General features: G+C 39.6%; 1 protein-coding gene across 1 annotated transcript in view; it reads right to left on the reverse strand.

Moving 5' to 3' along the window:
• Positions 1-23,821, reverse strand: part of spock1 (SPARC (osteonectin), cwcv and kazal like domains proteoglycan 1) — a 208,689-nt gene that overhangs the window by 73,133 nt on the left and 111,735 nt on the right. The window contains exon 4 of the mRNA XM_026919938.3: positions 6,626-6,706. Within this exon, the coding sequence (XP_026775739.2) occupies positions 6,626-6,706 (81 nt within the window). The remainder of the gene's footprint in view (positions 1-6,625; positions 6,707-23,821) is intronic.

Raw genomic sequence — 23,821 nt, forward strand, 5'->3', positions numbered from 1 at the left:
TTATAAAATGTCCTACTTCACTACTACAGCTCTCTGCATGCAGTGAACTCCCTCAGGAGGAAATCTCCATTAGAGGAAATAAAAGTTGGAGAAACCAGAGTGCCTCACTCAGGGGTGATGAAACAGTCACACATTAAAATTAGAGGTCAGTCTAATAAAACAGGATGAAAGATGTGTGGGTGGATTTTTGGCTAATTAATGGCAAAATGCTGTCTTTAACAAGCTTTAGCAGAAAGAGATGTGAGCATTGATGTGTCTCTGGAGTTAAAGAGGATCAGGCCTGCAGGGATGGAGGGAGGAGAGGTCTCTGCACTGTTGTTTGTTACCTCACACCACACACCAACACACACCAACACACACCTACCCATCTGACTCAACGCTGAGATGTGCATGAGTGGTCCCTTTTAGCATTGGTACTTGATCTAATCTATTATTACATCACATCTGCACTTTTACATGTGATGCATTATTATAAGAAATACATTTGCAGATGAGATCAGGGCGCAAGGTTGTGTTTTTTTTTTCTTTTTTTTAAATAGAGATATGCTAGCTTGCATGACATTTTATTGCATTGCACATGATGCCACTTCATACCTCCAATCAGATGCCCTGTGAAAATTACTGGCAAGTTTTTTTTTTTTTAATGCCTCCTATTCATATCTGTATTTTGATCTGCTTAGGACACATTATCTGTGACATCCTGAATACAGATTAACTATGAAGAGAAATATCAAGAGACAGTATAAGAGCATTAAAGACAAAGAACAGTGGCAGGTTATCAGAGGATGGAGAAGATAGAAGCAGGAAAGAATCAGAGAAAGAAAGCATCTGTGTGTGGATAATCAGCTCTGACAGGTAGCTTTAGCTCTCAGAGCTTCATCAGTAATTGCTGATGGAGTGAAAAGGACTTGGAGTCCTGCGGAAGGATCTGGGATGCCCTCACGTCTCTACTGTATAGAGCCGGATTAGTGACTCCTGATTATCAGTGCTGACAAAGTTATCATGTGATCACTTCCTCTGTTGCTTCGTATTCATCAGTAACCATAACAAGAAGGAGAGGAAAGGGCATCACTCTGGCTCATCTCGCATCGTTGTATTAGGTGTGTAAAAGGAGGTGATCTTAAGAAGCTATGTAATGAGTTATTTCTCAGAGCAGGAGGAAAAACTTTCAGGGTAAAGTGGTACAATATGCCCTCCCCACCCTCTCCCACAGTAAAGTAGGTTTGCAACTCTTCTTTAAAAAAGTAAGCTCTTGCTCAATTCCCAGCTTGTTTACCAGTTCTGCTGGAGAGGAGAGGGGATTCTTGTCTGTGTGACGGGCCACACTGGGAATTACTGCTGCAAAACAGCCTTTTGTCTTAAGTTTCATCACATCTTTTTGCCTTCTCCTAATCAGTCATCTCTAATTAGGACAGTGACTGCAGCACCAGGGTAAAACGAGCAGCTTCCGCTCCAGTATTTAACTGATAAAGAAAGCCATTCTGGCCTAAAAACATGTTGTTTGTTTTGCTGCAGGACTTGAGTGCTATCTGACTGCTGACCTGGCTCAAACACACATGGCTTTGACCTGGCAGCCAAAATGGCTTTGGTGTCACTGGCTCTCAAATTGAACCCCAGAGTTCCATGAAGCATAGACAGGGGGTCCATGATTTTTTCAATAGTTATAATTCTGATAATCATAGTACTTCATTATCAAAGATGCTATAGTTCAAATTTAGTACATATAGTTATATGCCTACTTGACTAAACAAGTATAAACAGAAAAATTATAAATAATGCCAACTTGAAACTAACTGCAACTTTAGTAAAATGAGAGGAGACAAATGAAAATTAGATGAGTAGAGATAAATAGAGATAAAAATGAGATTAATGGAGATAACTAAAGATGAATGAATATGAATGAGGATGAATGGAGATGAGTGGGGATGAGTGGAAATGAATGGAGATGAATAGAGATGTATGGATATGAGTGGAGATGAATGAAGATGAGTGGGGATGAGTGGAGATGAATGGAGATGAGTGGGGATGAGTAGAGATGATTGGAGATGGATGGATACGAGTGGAGATGAGTGGAGATGAGTAGAGGTGAATGGAGATGAGTGGAGACGAGTAGAGATGGATAGACATGAGTGGAGATGAATGGAGATGATTAGAGATGGATGGATATGAGTGGAGATGAGTAGAGATGGATGGATATGAGTGGAGATGAGTGGAGATGAGTGGAGATGAATGGAGATGAGTGGGGATGAGTGGAGATGATTGGAGATGGATGGATACGAGTGGAGATGAGTGGAGATGAGTAGAGGTGAATGGAGATGAGTGGAGACGAGTAGAGATGGATAGACATGAGTGGAGATGAATGGAGATGATTAGAGATGGATGGATATGAGTGGAGATGAGTAGAGGTGAATGGAGATGAGTGGAGATTAATAAAGATGATTGAAAATAAAGTGTAGGCAGGTGGAGAGAAGATTAGTAGAGTTAAACAAAGGTGAGTGTAGATGAAAGTGAGGGTTTAAAATAATAATAATAAAAACTTCAAAAAAAACCCAACAACAACAGATTTTTTTAGCAGGTAAGACTGTAGCATTGACTAAAAACAACACTTTTTAGAAAGTTCCTCTTACAACTGTTTCCCGCATCTTTTTGGTGCACATTCTTCTCTTCTTCTGAACAAAATTCTCTTGTGCAGTTTCAGCTGCCTGTTTTTGTGTGAGGTTTCTAATGGCTTTGTCCTAAATCTAAATGTTAACACTATCCTATCAAGCTTTCCCTCAGAAATAAAAGTGGCTGCTGTGTTTCATTAACTCTGAGGTTTGAGCAGGACGTAACATCAATGTTATTCTTATCAGCTTTTCTAATCCATTGGTTAATTCTGCTCCCAGAGAGCTGGAAGTCTCCTGACTCAACAGTATACTTACACTTTAATCTATTATTATTTGTAATTATTGTCTTCATTATACTGTATATTAGAAAGCTTAGTGTAATAAGTGTAATAATTTGGTTGACTGACTCATACACCTAGTTAGAAGATTGTGCTTGAAGTTTTCACTTTTGGCAGGTTATTTATTTGTCTTTAAGTGGTATTAAATGTAATTAAAATGGCCTAGCAATTGGATTACTCAATCACACTCTCTGCCCTGTGGTACAGTCCATGCTCAAAGGAGACTAATGAACTTTTTTTGGCTAGTGAGGCAAGACTAATTGGCAATCTAAGCAAGTTGTAATATCATGGTTCTTGCAAGCTGTCTTTTGTTGAAGCAAAATAGTTTCTTCCACTTGTGTGCCGATTATCACTAGGATGTTTTCACCAAGAACAACAACAAAAAATTAAATTTGGAAATTTAATGGATCAAGATATGTACATTATATAGTATTATGGAGCTTTAAGGTACAACTGCCTAATAAAAGAATATATTGGCTTACAAGAAAACAATTCATCCATGAGGAAAGAAATTAGGAAATCTCAACCAACCAAGTAGATGGCTGTTAAATCAGTTTAGTTAAAATCTAAACTAAGAAGTCCATCTTCTACTAAATGCATTCATTCATTCATCTTCAGTAAACGCTCTGCCCGGGTCAGGGTCATGGTGGATCCAGAGCCCATCTCAGGAACACTAGGTACGTGGTGGGAATATTGTACACCCTGGGTGGAATGCTAGTCCATCACAGGGCACCATGCACACACATTCACACACTTATTAACACCTAGGGGGTAATTTTGTGTAGCCAATTCACTTACAAGGAGGAAACCCACACAGTAAAATTAATACTGATGGGATTTTCCTTTCGGAATTTAAAGATTTACTATTTTGTTTCCAGCCAAAATTTAAATTGAAGCTAGACTACTGCATTACTTGTACAGACGAAACACATCATGATGATTGGAAGTAAATATTATAAGCATGCCAATTTTAGTTCTCAAAAATCTTTAGACTGCCATTGAAGGTCTAGTAGCTTAATAGTTTGTATATTATCATGGGAAGACCCAAAGGTTTGAAAGGGCATTTCTATTTTTTAAGGGTTCTTGAGATGGTTAATGGCTAAAGCGTTTCTGCTGTAGATCTCTATGTACAATGTTTTACAGTATTTTAACAAGCATTAAGGTGTGCACAATATAATAAAGTTATTGATGGCCTAAAGGATGGCACCACAACAGCACCATGTTTGCTCATTTTTCACAGAAACACTGTGATGCATGTTAAGTAAGGAGTATATTGTACGTAGACATGAAAAATAGGATATAGAAAAGTAGTCTAAGCAAACCTACATTATAACAGCTATAAACAGTCATTTCCTCACCAGCATCTCGATTTTCTCTCTCTTTTGAAGTTAATAAGCCAAAAAAAAAGCTTGTTATATTACTGAGAAACCAGAAAGTGCAAAGTCCTCCATTCTGAAGATTTTCCCCTGACAGAATATTTAAAGTTACAGCTTTACCTCTGTTACAAAAAGCTGACACTGGATACTACTTCCAAAAACTTCACATTATCAACAATTACACATATTTGTCATCCCATTTATGTGGATCGTCTGCCATACAAGTCCCTGTACGGGATAACATATTAGAATGAGCACATTAATATAAACTTGTGATTTGCCTTACAGCCAGGACTACTGTCAGAGCTATTCACCTTCTGACTAATCAGCATTGAGAATTCAACAGATTATTAATAGATTATTAATAGAAAATAAACCCATAGGAGTGACACTGAACCGTAATGTAACTTTGCATCAGGTAGCCTTGTTAGCAACATATGCCATGTTGTGTGCCATTTGAGTGAGCCTGAGTTAATAAGCTGTCAGTCAGTAAGACTAAGACACACACACACACACACACACACACACACACATATGCATACACACACATATACTGTACGTACTGTTCATGTTAATCATATCTTGCTTTCTTACATAAAGCAATGCAACATGAGAGTCCACCTGCATGATGATAAAAACAGTAGCATCTTCGCAGGTGTTGGGGTCAGAGGTCACATAAGGAATTATGCTGTTTCTCTCTAGGTTGCTTCCCTGTGGGTTAATTAGATCAGAGCATACAGCCACGGATGGCAATGTATGACCCACACACCTGGCTCGTAATTGGCCCACACATCTGGCTGAACAGTGACCCATTGGTTTTCCAGCGCTTTCTCTCTCCATTTTTGCACCTTCCTCATATTCTTTTAAGAAAAGTAAATGGGAAGATAAGTGCATGCTTTCAGATGGAGACCCTGTTGCATTAAAGAGCCTGTGGTTCTCTTTCATAAATGTTGCTTTTGTGCCAAATAAAACATTTCTTGCTTTGACTGCAATCACCAAACATTTACACGGCTCTTCAAGCTAACACTTTCTCGGTATGCAATGACATTCACCGCTGCTGCACACTTGGCCTTTAGAAGTACTTGGACATCAGCATCATTCTGCCTGAAAACAACAAATATGTGTATTGGTACGACAGCTCTACAATTCCAAGGCTACGCTTCATTTGTATAGCACTCTTAACAACAGAGACACACAGATCAGCAGAAAGCTGGATGTAAACCTTGATCCCTAATCAACAAGCCAGAGGCAGCAGACTCAAAACACATCCTCTTCTGGATTAGTGGGTTTATAATCTTTTTTAGAACTGTAGTGTAACTTAAGTGTTACTGCACTGGCACTGATCGCTGGAGGAGGTATTAGGCTCTCTGCTACATTTTACTCTGACTCATACAGTTACCCCCCTGCCCCCACCCCCCTTTCTCTCTCATTCTCGCTCTCTGCAGTAAGGAGGTCAAGTGCCCTAATCATGCCTATTCAAAGGAACCTTAGGTGCAATTGGGGTTCCTGAACCCCAGGGGTGAAATGTCAGCACTTTTCCCACTCAGCAGAGAGTGTCCCAATTACTGGCGAGTGGGGCTACTGTCACCATGACAACACAGCTGAAATTTGCAGAAACGCTGCAGAACAGTCAGCCGTCAGATCTACCTCTAAACTCACCATTAATGCATTAATTCAGGTGAACTGCAAGAGTCCAAAAGTTTGAGTCTAGTACCAAGAGTTGTTAGTTACTAAAATAAATGCAATGAAATGGAAATAGTTGTTGAGCTGTAGAGTCAGTTTTTGAGTTTTGGAGTTAGTTCTTGAGTTGTATAGTCAGTTCTTAAATTTTGAGTCAGTTCTTTAGCTTTGAAGTGTGTGTTTGAGGTATGGAGTCAGTTCTTGAGTTACAGAGTCAGGCCTTGAGTTGTAAAGTTAGTTTTTAAATTTGTAAGTCAGTTCTTGAGTTCTGCAGTCAGTGCCTAATCTTTCGAGTCAGTTCTTGAGTTATGGAGTCAGTTCCTGAGTTCTCAAGTCTGTTCTTGAGTTTTGGAGCCAGTTGTTGATATCTGAACCCTGCTGTCATCCAGCTTTACTACCAGGTCAGTGCTAAACAATCCCTAAACAGAACTCAGATCTCATGTGAGATCTCATCTTTACTATCTTTACCTAAGGACATTTAATTTTCACTCTGCCTTCTACATTAACAGCTGATACACACTGCTTCACAGAGACACACACAGAGGATTTAACTTCATATAAGACACAATGCTCATTTCATAGAAGACTAAAGCACAATGTGTGTAACTTATCCAGAGTAACTCACCATCATCAGTCCGCCACTTAGCCTGCGCTGGGTGTGTTTTGGATCCTGGTTCCCCATGTCTCTTGGGCCTGTTCTCTGGCTCTGTGGAACAAACAGAAACATTAGAACTACTGCTGATCAAACAAACAGGACCACTGGAACTGTGGCATGACCTTGGCTAGTTTGGTTATTTCTACCCTGTTTTTCCAGTTCTGTTGTCTCATTGTGCATTCATTCAAGACTAACCTGTGATCCCTTAGTGACTGAGTTTCTACTTTCATGTGTAGCACTTCCTGGTTGTTGATCATCACCTGTATTATTGTGGATGATTATAAATATACCTATGATGACCCTGCCTGCCCTAACAAAGAAAACACTTCCATAACATGTTAATTTGTTAGGACACAGCCACCAATGTTCCTGCCTTCCTACTGCCACATTGCTCTTTCTAACTCTGCCTTTGTCTCTGTCTCTCTCCATCTTCACCTGTCTTTTTGTTGTCACTCAGTCCTTCTGTGCTGAGAGCTGGATGTCCACAGGCAAACAAATAGAACAAACCCTAAACCAATTTCCCCAATATTAGTTCATTCAATCCGATCTTGCCTGGAGCATCTGTGTGTGTGTGTGTGTCCAAATACAGAGCAACACCACTAGTGAAAGAGACAATCCAAAGCAATCCTCATTTAGTTTATATAACATCTCTCTCTCTCTCTCTCTCTCTCTCTCTCTCTCTCATGGATTGATTTTGTGGTTAATCTCAGGTGTGGGCTTGCACATTGCTTGTTTTTCAAGTGTCTCTCGCAAATTGATAGGACGGCACAAAGAAAATCAATTTACCAACACACACAAGCACAGACATACACACACCGGATTCTGCTTGTCTTTTGTTGTACTGCAGAGTGAGAACTCTGACACTGTGGGATAATAGCGCTTTTGTGTTGTTGTGCGTCAACTATGAGGACTTCTACTCTATATACATAGTGTTCACTAAGACAAGACATGTGTCACTAGGTTTCCTGTGTATGTGTGTGTTATATACCTGTCCTTTAATGTCCATGTGTTCGGAACCTGAATGTAGCTGAGCCATGCAGGCTGACATGAGACATGCATCATTCATGACGTGCATATTCTCAGTTCAAGTACCAAAAAAGGTGAACTAATTACGGTGCTTCAATCCTATGAAAGTCTGGTTTCATATGTCAAAAAGGCATTCTGTCTCCTCCGCTGACCATTACAACCCTCTCCCCAGCATCATGGAGCTCGAAACAGGAAGTACCATGACAAATCAAACCAACTGACACCTGATGCAGACTGACCCATGGTTCGGTTACATTGAACTCCAGACCACTGTTTTCAAGAGGACCAGGGATCTGTTAGACTCTGGACTGCTCCTGGGATTGAAATCGGCATTCGCATTTCAACATAAGTAGCAAACTCTGGGTATAAATGACCCTGAGTCTAGAAAAAAAAAATATATACATATATATATATATATATATATATATATATATATATATATATATATATATATATATATACATATATATATATATATATATATATACACTATATTACCAAAAGTATTCGGTCACCTGCCTTGACTCACATATGAACTTAAGTGCCATCCCATTCCTAACCCATAGGGTTCAATATGATGTCGGTCCACCTTTTGCAGCTATTACAGCTTCAACTCTTCTGGGAAGGCTGTCCACAAGGTTGAGGAGTGTGTTTATAGGAATTTTTGACCACTCTTCCAAAAGCGCATTGGTGAGGTCACACGCTGATGTTGGTCGAGAAGGCCTGGCTCTCAGTCTCCGCTCTAATTCATCCCAAAGGTGTTCTATCGGGTTCAGGTCAGGACTCTGTGCAGGCCAGTCAAGTTCCTCCACACCAGACTCTGTCATCCATGTCTTTATGGACCTTGCTTTGTGCACTGGTGCACAGTCATGTTGGAAGAGGAAGGGGCCCGCTCCAAACTGTTCCCACAAGGTTGGGAGCATGGAATTGTCCAAAATGTTTTGGTATCCTGAAGCATTCAAAGTTCCTTTCACTGGAACTAAGGGGCCAAGCCCAACTCCTGAAAAACAACCCCACACCATAATTCCTCCTCCACCAAATTTCACACTCGGCACAATGCAGTCCGAAATGTACTGTTCTCCTGGCAACCTCCAAACCCAGACTCGTCCATCAGATTGCCAGATGGAAAAGCGTGATTCATCACTCCAGAGAACGCGTCTCCACTGCTCTAGAGTCCAGTGGCGGCATGCTTTACACCACTGCATCCGACGCTTTGCATTGCACTTGGTGATGTGTGGCTTGGATGCGGCTGCTCGGCCATGGAAACCCATTCCATGAAGCTCTCTGCGTACTGTACTTGGGCTAATCTGAAGGTCACATGAAGTTTGGAGCTCTGTAGCAATTGACTGTGAAGAAAGTCAACGACCTCTTTGCACTATGCGCTTCAGCATCCGCTGACCCTCTCCGTCAGTTTACGTGGCCTACCACTTCGTGGCTGAGTTGCTGTTGTTCCCAAACTCTTCCATTTTGTTATGATAAAGCTGACAGTTGACTGTGGAATATTTCGGAGCGAGGAAATTTCACGACTGGATTTGTTGCACAGGTGGCATCCTATGACAGTTCCACGCTGGAATTCACTGAGCTCCTGAGAGCGGCCCATTCTTTCACAAATGTTTGTAAAAACAGTCTGCATGCCTAAGTGCTTGAATTTATACACCTGTGGCCAGGCCAAGTGATTAGGAGACCTGATTCTGATCATTTGGATGGGTGACCGAATACTTTTGATAATATAGTGTATATACATATATATATATATATATATATATATATATATATATATATATATATATATATATATATATATATACATACGTATATATATATATATATACAGTATATATATATATATATACTTTATATATATTTTATATATTTATATATATATATATATATATATATATATATAAAATTATTTTATTTATTATTGAGTTTTGGGTATAAGGGAACTGTTTGACTGGTACCTTAAACTGAATGGGTTTAGTCCAAACCTCAATAACTCTAATAATTAGGTCTATAAATAATGTCTTCATTCTAATGATAATTTTAATAAAAATGTGTTCCATCAGAGGAAAGTTCAGAGATTAAAATGTCTGTGATTCCTATTGTAACCAAACTAACCAAATTATTATCGTACCTAAACATTATTGAATTTTAAATAATGTGCCTAATATTTAAATAGTTCGATTATGTTCATAAAATAAATCTGCAGATTTTTTTTTTACAAGTGGTCTCTGTTGGCAACTTTGAGAAGACCTGCTCTATGAAAAAATGCATGTCAGTGAAATAAATCTAACTTCTCTTGCAATTTTGATAACAAGGGTAGTATGCCTAAACCTTAGGCCATATTCCCACTAGACGTTTTTGTATAGAAAATTATGCTGCCAGGAGTGCATTTTTTTTTCACAGATCGGCCGCGTAGTTAACAGATCTGCCCCGTAATTGTCATGGAAATTGAAATTTATCTCATTTAACATACTTTATAGCTGCTTATATTCCCAATAGCCCTATATCCTCCAACTTGCTACTTTGCACTTTGCAACCTGATTGGCTTAGTGAGAAAAATGCTCTTGATACCATTCAGGGCTTTTGCGATGCTTTTCACAAAGAAAATACTGGAGACAGCTTTTTTAAAACCTAGCGCATTTGACCTTGTCTCATGGGTTTGCAGATAAAGAATGTGTTGGCGGGTGAAAAAAAAATGGCTACTGTGAAGGTAGCTTTAATGTATATGTAGGGAATTGTGAAAAAGAAGAATGCAGGAACACATCAGCGCATTCGTCTGTACATTATACCACATTTATGTTCCACATAAACAGATTCAAATGTGTGTAATTGTTGATATGGTGAATTTTTCTGTGACGAGACGTTTATTTAGTGGCAGTCCTTTGTAACAATCAAAGCTGTAAATCTTAAGTTTTCTGAGTCGACATGGCAGTGAACTTTGCCCAAATGCACCAAATGACAAGCTGCATTTTTTCACCATATTACATTCAAGAGGGAGAAGAAAAGACAGGCTGGTACAGGAATAACTGTTTATAGTTGTTACAACATAACTGATATCAGGAACAAACTTGTTTTGTGGATGTAACTATAAACAGACAAAAAGTAGTTGTAACTATAAATGTAAAAAAAAATGTTAGGATTGAGAAATTGCTGTGGTATAAGAGGAATGAAACATGGACATGGACATGGATATATTGTAATCAACTTTGGGATGGTCACAGAAACTCTGCTTCAATATCAATGTCACTAATATCATCTGAAGAATGAAAGAGGACACCTTGTTCAGCAGTGTGTCCTTTAACCTGCAGCTTTTATCACCAAACTCTTATTTCCACAGACATTTCATCATCAGATTTTCACACAACAGCTGACAGGATCAGAACTGAATGTGAGTGTGTAAGAGTGTCACCAGTGTTACACCAGACAGCTTTAATAAAGCTTTCAGTCACACCTAAATATAATCCTCCCCACCATCTCCTTCACAGATCCCTGTTTCTCACAGATCCATGTCCTTCACAGATCCCTGTTTCTCACATATCCCTGTCCTTCACAGATCCCTGTTTCTCAGATATCCCTGTCCTTCAAGGATCCCTGTCCTTCACAGATCCCCGATTCTTACAGATCCCTGCCCTTCACAGATCCCTGTTTCTCACAAATCCCTGTCCTTCACATATCCCTGTTTCTCACATATCCATGTCCTTCACAGATGCAAGATTCTTACAGATCCCTGCCCTTCACAGATCCCTGTTTCTCACAGATCCCCGTTTCTCACATATCCCTGTCCTTCACAGATCCAAGATTTTTACAGATCCCTGTCCTTCACAGATCCCAGTTTCTCACAGATCCCTGTTTCTCACAGATTCCTGATTCTTACAGATCCCTGTCCTTCACAGATCCCTGATTCTTACAGATCCCTGTTTCTTACAGATCCCTGATTCTTACAGATCCCTGATTCTTACAGATCCCTGTCCTTCACAGATTCCTGATTCGTACAGATCCCTGTCTTTCACAAATCCCTGTCCCTCACAGATCCCTGTCCTTCATAGATCCCTGTCACTCACAGATTCATGTCTTTTACAGATCCCCAACTTCACAGATCCCTGTTTTTTACAGATCCCTAATTCTTACAGATCCCTGTCCTTGACAGATCCCTGATTCTTACAGATCCCTGTCTTTCACAAATCCCTGTCCCTCACAGATCCATGTCCTTCATAGATCCCTGTCACTCACAGATTCATGTCTCTTACAGATCCCCAACTTCACAGATCCCTGTTTCTTACAGATCCCTGATTCTTACAGATCCCTGTCCTTGACAGATCCCTGATTCTTACAGATCCCTGTCTTTCACAAATCCCTGTCCCTCACAGATCCATGTCCTTCATAGATCCCTGTCACTCACAGATTCATGTCTCTTACAGATCCCCAACTTCACAGATCCCTGTTTCTTACAGATCCCTGATTCTTACAGATCCCTGTCCTTGACAGATCCATTATTCTCCCAGATCCCTGTCTTTTACAGATCCCTGTCTTTCACAAATCCCTGTCCCTCACAGATCCTGTCTCTTACAGATCCCCAACTTCACAGACCCCTGTTCTTCACATATTACCATCCTTCACAGATCCTTGTTTCTCAAAGATCCCTTTACTTCACAGAACCTTGTCTCTCACAAATCCTTATCTCTCACAGCTCTCTGTTCTTCACAGACCCCTGTCTCTCACAGATCCCCATCTGTCTCTAAATGTTTAAGGAAAATATGTTTGTTTATATTTAGAGTATTTAGTATAATTAAAAAAACTGTTAAATAAACATTTTCCTAACATTACATGCAAACTATTTTAATTATCCTTTAATTATTTAGATGTCTTTGAGTGACAGAGAGAGAGAGAGAAAGAGAGCAGTATATCACACAGCTTATTATTCTAATTATGACACTTAAGCAAAGATCCAACACATAGATTTCATAGATCCAACACATAGATGAGTCCAACCCACGCACATACACACACTCACACACACACACACAGAGAGAGAGAGAGAGAAACTGCTTTCAACCTTCTGAAATCAGAGTTAATGACTCAGCAGGAAAAAAATTGCATTTAGATTGTGAAACTAAGATGCAACACCAGCATTTCTCTCTCTCTCTCTCTCTCATTCTCTCTATCCATCTATCTATCTATCTCTCTGTTAATATTGTGCAGGAATAGAATGAGCTTGGGTTGGATGACAGAATTAATGTTCAAAAACTACAATGCGTTTCTTTAAAAATAAAATGGACATTCTTCTCTGCACACTTATATATAGTCCTACTGACATGAGGCACACTTGTCACACCTTCAGTGTGAGTGTTTCACATTGTTTAGTGTCTCAGAGTCTCAGTGCTGCTCTTTAGTATAGCTTCTTGCTAGCATTGTAAAAGTAGGAAAATAAAAGACTTTATCAGAAAGAAGAGGAACATGATCTTGAGCTAAAGCCAGGTATGAGGTCTGATGTGGAGCACAAATCCAAGACTCATTGCAAAATTTGCAACAGTAACATCAATGGCTTCCCTGGTTCTATAGAACATTTCTGACAGGGATTACTGTATTTGTGTTAGTTGATGCATGTGTGTAAGCACGTTTGATGCATGTGGGCAGATTTCAGTGTGTTTGGGCTGGTATATTTGGGTACATTAGTGAGGTCAGGCACTGATGTTGGGTGCAGAGACCTGGCACACAGTCAGCATTCAGTTTATCCCAAAGAGGTTTAGTAGGGTTGAGGTCAGTCCTCTGTGCAGGACACTTGAGTTCTTCCAAGCTAACCTTGGCAAACCATTTCTTCGTGGACCTTACTTTGTGCACAGGGGCATTGTCATGCTGGATCAGGTTTGGGCTTCTTAGCTCCAGTGAAGGGAAATCTTAATGCTACAGCATACAAAGACAATCTATACATTTGTGTGCTTTCAACTTTGTGGTACCAGTTTGGGAAAGACTCATATATGGTTGTGATGGCCAGGTGTCCACATACTTTTAGCCACATAGTATACTCGCATCAGGGGGCATCGTGGCTTAGTGGTTAGCATTGTTGCCTCGCACCTCCAGGGGATGGGGGTTCGAAAAATTGTCCATAGTGTGTGAATGGGAGTGTGTGTGCGATTGTGCCCTGCGATAGGTTGGCACCCTGTCCGGGGTGTGCCCCGAATTCCCTGGGATAGGCTCCAGGCTCCCCCTCCCCTGTGTAGGATAAGTGGTACAGAGAATGGATGGATGAATGGAGTACACTAGCGTCATATTTCGGCAGTTCTCAAACTTTTAATTCTAAGGCCCCCAGTGTGGATAGTGTCAGTGCCTCCGACCAGCAATCCCTCCTCCCCAAAATATTTCCTCCTTTTTTTCCCCCAAAAAAATGAACACTGCTTGATGCATGTGCTCTGCGTTCCTTTTGCTTTAAGGGACAGGCTGGGTCAGGTCACGCTGTGCTTGTGGCATGATAAGAGAACATGATACAATTTTTAGTGAATATGGGCAGTTTTTGGAATCTTTGAACACGTTTTGATGTGTTTATTACAGTTTTGGTGTGTTCGGTGAGTTTCTGGTGTATTTTTGCCAGACAGGTTTCTGGCCCAAAATCCATCACACCGAGACTGATTTGTAATGTGTTGCTGAGTCAGCATTGAGCAGCAGATAACAGTACAGAAGCTGCTGATTGAGCATGTGAATCTTACACTCTCATTACACCAAACAATACACTCCAGCTGTAGGTCACCACACACACATACACACACTCACCTACTCACCCACAAACACACAAACACAAATGGCAGTGGCAGTGAAATCAGTGATTAATATGAGAGAGAGTGTGATGTTATTTAACCTGTATGTGTGTCTGTGCGCGTGTGTGTGCGTATGTGTGTGTGGGGGGGGTGGTTGGGGGTTTTTCTCTAGATAAGGATAATAGACTCTATAATCCTGTCCTCTGATTCCTGAATTACACACTATGCCTCTACACACACTCTCTATCTCTCTCTTTCTCTCTATTTTAGCAGTCTACGATTGTAAATTGCTGATGGTAAATTTAGCATTATTAGCCTGATAACACTGATTAGTATTATGGTGCTGAATTGTTGTATTATTCTGCTACTCCAGCAGTTAGAGTCATTTCCAGCACCATGTGGTAAATTACGACTGCTGTTATCTTGGTGCTAACACTGAATAACACTGAAAATCCCTTAGCCACACTGGCATAAATTACCATTATCTTCTCAGCAGTGAATTGACAAGCAAACGTGTCGTATAAAGTGAATGGCAAGCTTTCAACGTAAATAAATGGGCTCTGTTGTATCATCAGGTTGTTTACATTTCAATGCTAAATTCTCTACTGCCCGAAAACCTTTCAGAAAACTTAATCTGAACTCAGAGGCCACAATTCAGCTCAATCCTCGCTTTAAGCTTAGCGTTTTCATCTCGCCACCATTAAGCAGTTGTGTCTCAGACTGCATTATCGTCCTTTAACCTTGCTGCATGTTAATACTCAGCTCCATTTTCCTCCTCCACTGTCCATCTCCTCTCTGCTCTTATCTCTTGGAGCCATTATTAGTGTGTGTGTCTATGTGTGTGTGTGTATGTAGGGCATTCATGGCAGCAGGGAATTAAAACGATGTGAGTTTGACTGTGTATAAGGCCTCATTACTTCCCCGGGGCTAAACTGGCTGTTATATCATTAAATGGACTCTGTGTTCTTGTAGCAACCTTTAGAACAGGTTGAGATGGGAGACACACACTCTGGCTCTGGCTTGAATTAATATTTAAAAGTAGAACATAGTGAAGAGCAAGCGTGCGTACTTTCATAGTATATGAAGATCTCACTGATGGTGTGTGCATTCACTTTTAAGTGTGCGTTGTGTTTGTGTATGTGTGCATGTGCCTTGGTTTATGTAGGGGAAAAAAATGGGAACATGTAGGCAAAAAGGATATAGCTGACATTTTAAAGGCTGCACATTTTTATAAGAAATTGCCTATTGGTTCAAGATCTGGTAGAAAGAAAGATGGCTGGATGACGACAAATAGATGGAGGGATGTATGATGGGCCGTTTCAGAAACTTTGGGGGCCTTAAGTGAATCTACCTGGTTCGTTTTTTTGTTTTGTTTTGTTTTGTTTTGTTTTTGGTTGTTCTTTTACAGGTACCCTGGTGGCTTGGGGGCCCGAAAAGACTGCTTATACATAAAACACGATGGAATTACTACATGGTGATTCATATAAAATGTGTGTGTGTGTGTGTGTGTGTGAGAGAGAGAGAGAGAGATCAGGAGCTGAGGAAGATAGCTGTTTAAATGTATCCAGCCTTCATCTGTCACCACATTCAGAACAGCTTGCTGTTGAGAACACCACTCTCACAGATATGCAAGATAAGCTCTCTCTCTCTTTCTGTGTGTGCGCGTGTGTGAATTGTCTCTAAGCGATGCACCTGAGTACAGTTCTCACTCTGTCCTGTTCAACTGAAAAAAAATAATGCATTAATTTTAGTCACTGAAAGAAATAGATGGTTTAATATAATTACCTTCTAAATCTCAGAATTTTTAATGAGCTCTGCCCAATTAAATACTAACATTTTCATACCATACAAATCTATTTATTTGGCTGGGTTCTTATTAAACATGTCAATAGAAACCTAATGCTAGAATGTTATCAGTACTAAGGGATCAGGATGTGCTTGAGTATTGACAGAACATCCAATCAGAGTTACAAAATGAATGATTCTGTAGCAGTGACTGGACAGACACTTCATTTGGACCAATATGATGTGTCTCTTTGCTCAGTAACGCAGTGCTCAACATACGGTTTACGCATATCGACATTAGAAAGTTAAAATTCAATAAGACAATTAAATTATTATGTTTTTGTCTGAAATTACAAAGAGATTTCTACACAGAACAGCATGTTACATCTATACATATTATACCAGAGGGGAGCCACTGAGACCCATATTCTTTTAATTAATGTCATCAGTAATGCTCAGGATATGTTCAGGCCAGAGGGGCTCATTACCTTCTTACTTTATTTCTTCATTTCTGCTTCAGTTGTTTTACACAGTAATTAAGCATGAGCTTTTACAAACTATACAAATCACACATCTGCATGCCTGAAAATGCAGAAAAAGTACAAGGAAAAAGCATATACATCACATTAATGATGCTGCCTTCCCCACATGAATGCATATACCAAAACAACATATACTTTCAAAGGCGCCTTAATGTGTATTTTTTATTTTAAACTCTTTGCCAACATATGTACACATATTTTCTTCTTATTATTAGCCATGAGTCCACAGTTTGGCAGAACTGAGTTCAGATTGTTTGCCCCATTTCATCCCCAATTTGGTCTTTCCAATTCCCACCCCCCAGCTAACTCCTGCCTATAACATTACAGCAAACAAGTGCTTCCTCTGGGTCACGTGAAGCCAACCTCTATATCTTTTCAGACCATTGCTCAATGTACATCACAGGGCAGTGTAAACACTTGGAGGGAAAGCTCTGTCTACCCTCTTCTGCATACATGAGCTCAGAGACGCCCTCGATTGGCTAGTGTCACTGTGATTGACAGGGGAGAAAGTGTATGCCGTCCTTCCCTCCAAGACAGCATCGCCAATTTTGCTCTCTTGACTCCTGGCCATGGATGGCTGTGGCATCATCGAGGTTCAAGCTTGCGGTTTCCTGACGATAGACCGAACACACTTCTGTTGCGCCACTCAGACGACCAACATCAACGCCATGATTTGTAATAGGAACAGATTTAGCCATTACCTAACACTTAAACCTGTAAATCTGTAACCTGTAATCTCTACTCTAATGATGTTCTTCTGTTGTCTTTTTTATAGATGTTGCTGACATACAGTGCTACTGCATCTCTGTGTTCTCATGACAGCATCTCCTAAGACCAACCTCATGTTCCTCTCGGGGAAGACAAATCTAGGACAAAGTCTCCACATTCCCAGTCTTCAGTGCTTTAATGAGAGCAGATATATAGACTTCATTAGAGCTTGAAGCTGCAGAACATTTGTGAGTGAAGTAGTTTGCAGGCGTGCTCTTTCATTAGTCTGTCTTTCAGGTCCTCACCTCCTCATTTATTTGCCTGTTCAACTTGTTCTCTCTCATTGGCTCTGACTCATCGAAGTTGCAAGAAACAAGCGCAAATGTGAGTGACCTATGAACAAATTCGCGTCTGATTCATGACATCTGACATCAAAAGTGTAAACAATGAATCAGCTTCAGCTCCATGGAAACAAGCTGACACTGCCATAACTGGCTTTTTATTCTCAGCAACCTGGGACAAAAGCCTCACTATCACATCAACAACTGCAGTAATTAGGGCGTGCTTCATGTAAATTACGGCAGAAGCTTGTTTCCATGCAGCTGAAGCTGGTTCATTGTTTACACTTTTGATGTCAGATGTCAATCACACGCGAACTTGTTCTTACATCACTCATATATAGTTCAAAACCCAGCAGCCTTCATTATGTTTTTTTGTCTGAAAAGTGGTCTCTTATGTAATATGCTGCTTTCTTTACTGGCATACAAACATTTTTCTGTAACATTTTAATTTTGTGCTGGAAAACTAATGTTTGGAAATGTTTTTGTACTGAATCAATAATGTAGAAGTCATAAAATAAAAATCTATAACAAAGTTTATACTAAAAAAAATAGGGTGCCTAAGACTTTTGCACAGTACTGTATATATCATGCCAGCTGTGTGTGTGTGTGTGTGTGTGTGTGTGTGTGTATATATATATATATATATATATATATATATATATATATATATATATATATATATATATGTATATAATGTATTTATTGAAGGAATTCTATTTATAACAAATAGGACAGATTTAATTAAAAGCTTTATTTATGACTGCAGGCCAGCTCGGTTTCCATCCTGTACAAATAAACTTATTTCCGTTTCACAGTGTTACAACTTGAAAGAAATTAATCAAGCACTGAAAATCTGACTACCAACATAAATAAAATGCAGCTGGCATGATTTTGTGTGAAAATGTGCGATGATCTCTTCTTTGAATAGCCCAGGTCAAGACTCCAGGTCAGCGTTTCACATTTCCCCTTGTAAATAAATGCATCTATTTACTCAACTGAATGTCTAATTAGTTGATGAAAATTCATGTTTCAAATTACATACTGACATTAAACCCCATGACCTATATTTTAGTTCAAGGTTTCTCTTTGCACTTATTGCACTTAATTGCAATTATTAACATTACTATCAATTTCTGTCATTATTGCATACACTATTATACTTAATGTATGTCGTATACTTATTGTTGATACTAATACTGATTATTGCAAATCAAGGACTTTTCAGGTTGTTAAAAATGTTGAGCTCAAATCTACACATGCCAGATACAAATTTGATTGATACAGATACACCAAAGATTAAATTAATGACTAAGGAAACTGTGAATGAAATTTTTGTAAGATCAGATTTGATCAATATGCACTGTTGTCTCCTCTTGTTAACCCACATGTACTTCCATTAAAACACACTGCACATGAATGTATTAATGAAGTAAAGAGTATATTACTATAGCCTTTAATCTTTTTTAATGCAGTTTTGTTTGATCTGATGGTTTTAATCGGCATTTCTTTCTTACAGAGGATCATTAAGAAACTATTTCCTCCCCTATTTTATTTTAGATTTAATTTTTTTATTATTACCATTATTACAAAGTGTGTGTGAAAGTAAAGGATAGAAAACAAGTTTTATCTGTTTAACTATGTGGATCAAAAGGAGAACAGAAATCTGAAAAGACGTCTGTTATATGAAGTGAAAAAGAGGTTTTGCCATTTTATTGATCTCATTTTATCATGTGAAGATGAGACAGGGGACAGCAGAGCAATAAATGAGAGGTGAAGATACAGAAATGTTACAGGTGAAAAAAATAGAAGGGTGGAGAGCAGAGCTGGAGACAGTACGACTGCAGAGAAGAACTGAACAAACTAACATAGGAGAGCAAATGTTTAACTATTGATGAACTGTTAAATCCCAAAGAAACACCAGACTTTACCCTGTGAAGCCTGTTAGGATATAACTATTTTTTCCTCAAAATAAATGCACTGAGGCAATCGATCCACTAAGCTCAGTGTCTTGGGAGCTTGGTTCCACAAACCACACAACCTTTGGTCTTTGCCAAACCTCTCTGAATTCAAAACTGTAACCTCTGCAAGCCTTGAAAGGATGGTGCTCTCAATGAAAGCAGCCTGTCTCCAGTGTTCCTACAAGTTCTTACAAGTATTTTTGCATTGGAATATGCAATATTTTATGCAAATAAGGCTTCATCTAATTAAATATTTATAAATTTTCATACATAATAACCAAATGTTATTCTAGTCTTTGGATGATGTTAGAATTTAAATGTTCATTTCACTATGAACACTCTCTTCAGAGGAAGACGTTTACAGAATAGTTTGTTGGAATGTCATTTATTTATCTTTTAATCAAGAAAAATGATGTGCTGATTTTTAGTCTATCAGAAATACAACAGTAATCAACAATTTGAGGAATTCCTCTGTAACAAGCTATTGAAAAAGCAAAGTAATGAGCATTTTACAAATTCTGATATTCTAGAAATTGAGATTTCTCTGTATATGTATATATGTGCCAATTCTGCTTTAAAGCCACTAACATTCAGGGTGTCTCTCAAGGATCAATTCTTTGGCTTTTTTTCTCTCTTTTTTCTTCTTTTTTTTTACATTTTTATTGCACACATCCACCTTTATGCTGATTATATGAAGGTCATCTGTACAAATTTACAGTCATTTTCCATGTGACAAATTATATCCACTCTGTAATCGCACTTTTCTTACTAAAACCCCAGGAGTATTGCAAAACTCCATCCATTTCTCACCAATAGTGCTCTGTCCACTCTAATTCATTCATTTTCTTTCTCTCCTGGTTAGATTATTGTAATTCTCCACTAAAACTTCCACCAACAGACGCCTGCATCCTAACACAAAAATCGAAGACCATGTAAGCACCATATTGCACCAATTACCCCTGCTGTGAGATTTTTCATCTGAATCATAAATTCATTCACGCCTCAGTCTGCATTCTGTGACCTTATAACCCCAAAAGATACCGCCGCTCTGGAGATGCTGAACTACACACCCAACGCAGCACACACAGTCTTCAACGGTGCTTTATCAGGCCAGCCCCTGAGGAGTTCTCTGGCTAGATCGATCAGAGACACAACAAGATCTGAACATCATTTTGGGTCGACCTTTGAGACGTAGATTTCTGTAACAATTACATTAGTCGGAACAAAAGGGGCTATAAAATTCCACTGATTATTTAAAAGCTGGAGAGAGTGAGACAGGAGAGCAGAGCTGGAGAGAGTGAGACAGGAGAGCAGAGCTGGAGAGAGTGAGACTGGACAGCAGAGCTGGAGAGAGTGAGACAGGAGAGCAGAGCTGGAGAGAGTGAGACAGGAGAGCAGAGCTGGAGAGAGTGAGACTGGACAGCAGAGCTGGAGAGAGTGAGACTGGACAGCAGAGCTGGAGAGAGTGAGACAGGAGAGCAGAGCTGGAGAGAGTGAGACTGGACAGCAGAGCTGGAGAGAGTGAGACAGGAGAGCAGAGCTGGAGAGAGTGAGACAGGAGAGCAGAGCTGGAGAGAGTGAGACTGGACAGCAGAGCTGGAGAGAGTGAGACTGGACAGCAGAGCTGGAGAGAGTGAGACAGGAGAGCAGAGCTGGAGAGAGTGAGACAGGACAGCAGAGCTGGAGAGAGTGAGACTGGACAGCAGAGCTGGAGAGAGTGAGACAGGAGAGCAGAGCTGGAGAGAGTGAGACACAGGGTCACTGACAGCAAGAGATTGATGGAGGTTCATATTCATGGCCCAGAGTATGATGCCAGATTAGAAATGAGGCACCTGTGTCTCTTGCCTTTGGTCTTATACATACACACACACACACACACACAAAATTTAGTCATGACAGATCATCTGCAGAAACAATAGAAAACTAGGAAGATAATAAACACCCACACATGTGTATGCAGGTTCTGCACCACTGAATGTGTTTCCCTCCACTTTCTTAGTTTCGGAGTATGTTTCCAAGGAAACAGACTACTTCCAGAATCAACCAGCATACTGATCAACCGCACAAACACTCATACCCACACACACACACAATCAACCAAACACACAAATACACACAATCAACCACCCACACACAGCTTACTGTTTCACTGCTTTGGTAATGAGTTGTATTTTGCATTGCTCAGAACTTTCAGTTATTCAAATATTTTATTTTCATATTGCACATTTTGTATTGACGTTGACCATTTGTAGATGTGTGTGTGTGTATGTGTGTGTGTGTTTGTGTGTGTGTCACCTGGTGCCCTGCCAGAGCAGGACTGGCTACCATAGCCAAACACACATTAGCATTCATCTGGAACTAATGAGGAGATTTACAAGGGATAAGCACACAAACAAACTCACATACATACAAACACAAACACAATCAGAGGGAATTCCATCAGGAGGCGTATTTCTGTCAGGAGTGAGACAAGGCTCTGTCAGGAATCACACCAAATTCTTACAGCAGACACACAGTTCCTCCAGACATGTCTGTTGTCTTTATTGCTGCCCCTCCTCCCCCTCTTTCATTAACAGTGGTCATGTCCCATGTTTGTTTGTGTGCTAGCTTCATTGCTGATTAAATTTTTTTTTTGGCCTTTCTCTCTCCCTGCAGTTCAAGAGACAGCCTAATGGCCCTACACTGAGAGGAATTTACTTGGTGCACTCAGCTTCAATATCCCTGTGTGATGGATGTGTCTTTGGGCTTTAGGAAATTGCCCTGAAAATCCATATCCCAAGAGACAACAGAGGGTGTCAGAGTGTGTAGAGAGAGAGATACAGACAAAGTGAGTGAGTGAGAGAGAGAGAGAGAGATTTCCCAAGAAATCTCGCATAAAATATCAAAATATGTGTCTGAAACCATAGCTGAATATTACATTTAAACATTACATATCTAGTACAGTTCGAATAAAAAAACCCTAATGATGTTAATCCAACACTCCCAGGCTGTTATGCCTCCCAAGCAAAACTGAACACAACATCAATATCAGGGAGCAACTGTAGGATATGCTTGCTAGGTTAGCTTTTACAGAGTAAAGGCTGTATTAAGATGACATTAATGCTATGGTAACTCAAATAACCACTCTTTACAGCAGTGCTGAGAGGAAAAGCATGTGGACAGTTTGTTTTTGATTTATAAGATTGGAAAAGCATTACCTGGTCTTAAAGGTTCGGCATGTTGTGCATTCTGAGGTGCTTTTTTTGCTTACCACAGTTGTAAAGAGTGCTATTTGCATTAGTCAGCTCAAACCAGGTATACAGTTGAGGCCGAAAGTTTACATAGACCAAGGCTAAAGACATTGAAACTCAATTTTTCACAACTTCTTACATTTGATGTTACCATACATTTCCTGTGTTAGGTCAATTAATGTATCTACTTTATTTTCATAAAAGATGATTTCAAAATAATAGATAAAACACAGATTTATTTGTCCTTGCTCAGGTATGTTTTTCAATTCCACTAATCCGCAAATGGGATTCAGGTCAGGGCTTTGTGATGGCCACTGCAGTCTTGGCTGAGTTGCCTGGATTTTCCCATGGTACTGTATCAGTGGCAGAAAGGTAATGTCTCTAAAGCTAGGCCCTTAAATACAGCCACAGACAGTCAATTTGGGGTGTAAACTTTTGACCCATTGAAATTCTAATGTACTGCACTGAAGTCTGTCTCTAAATGACTGTTTTAAAATGACCTCGGATGTGAATAAAACAGATGGCCTAATCGACTTGCCAAAAGAAATGTACAGTAACATAAAACTGAGATTGAATGTCTTTGGCCGAAGAGTATGTAAACCTTTAGCCTTAACTATATTTGCTGTAATGGAAATGACAACTGGAACTTGTTTTGTGGATGTTCCACAGCATTAAATGTAACTATAAACAGATAAAGCATGATGGGACATTCTTTATATAACAGAGAAATGTAGTCCTTGGCAAATTTCTGTGGTATAAGAGGAATGAAACATGATGGGGCATTGTGTTTTAGGAGAATAATAAACTTCTGGGTGGTAATGCCC

The sequence above is a fragment of the Pangasianodon hypophthalmus genome, chromosome 9 (assembly GCF_027358585.1).
Source record: "Pangasianodon hypophthalmus isolate fPanHyp1 chromosome 9, fPanHyp1.pri, whole genome shotgun sequence".
Taxonomy (NCBI): Eukaryota; Metazoa; Chordata; class Actinopteri; order Siluriformes; family Pangasiidae; genus Pangasianodon; species Pangasianodon hypophthalmus.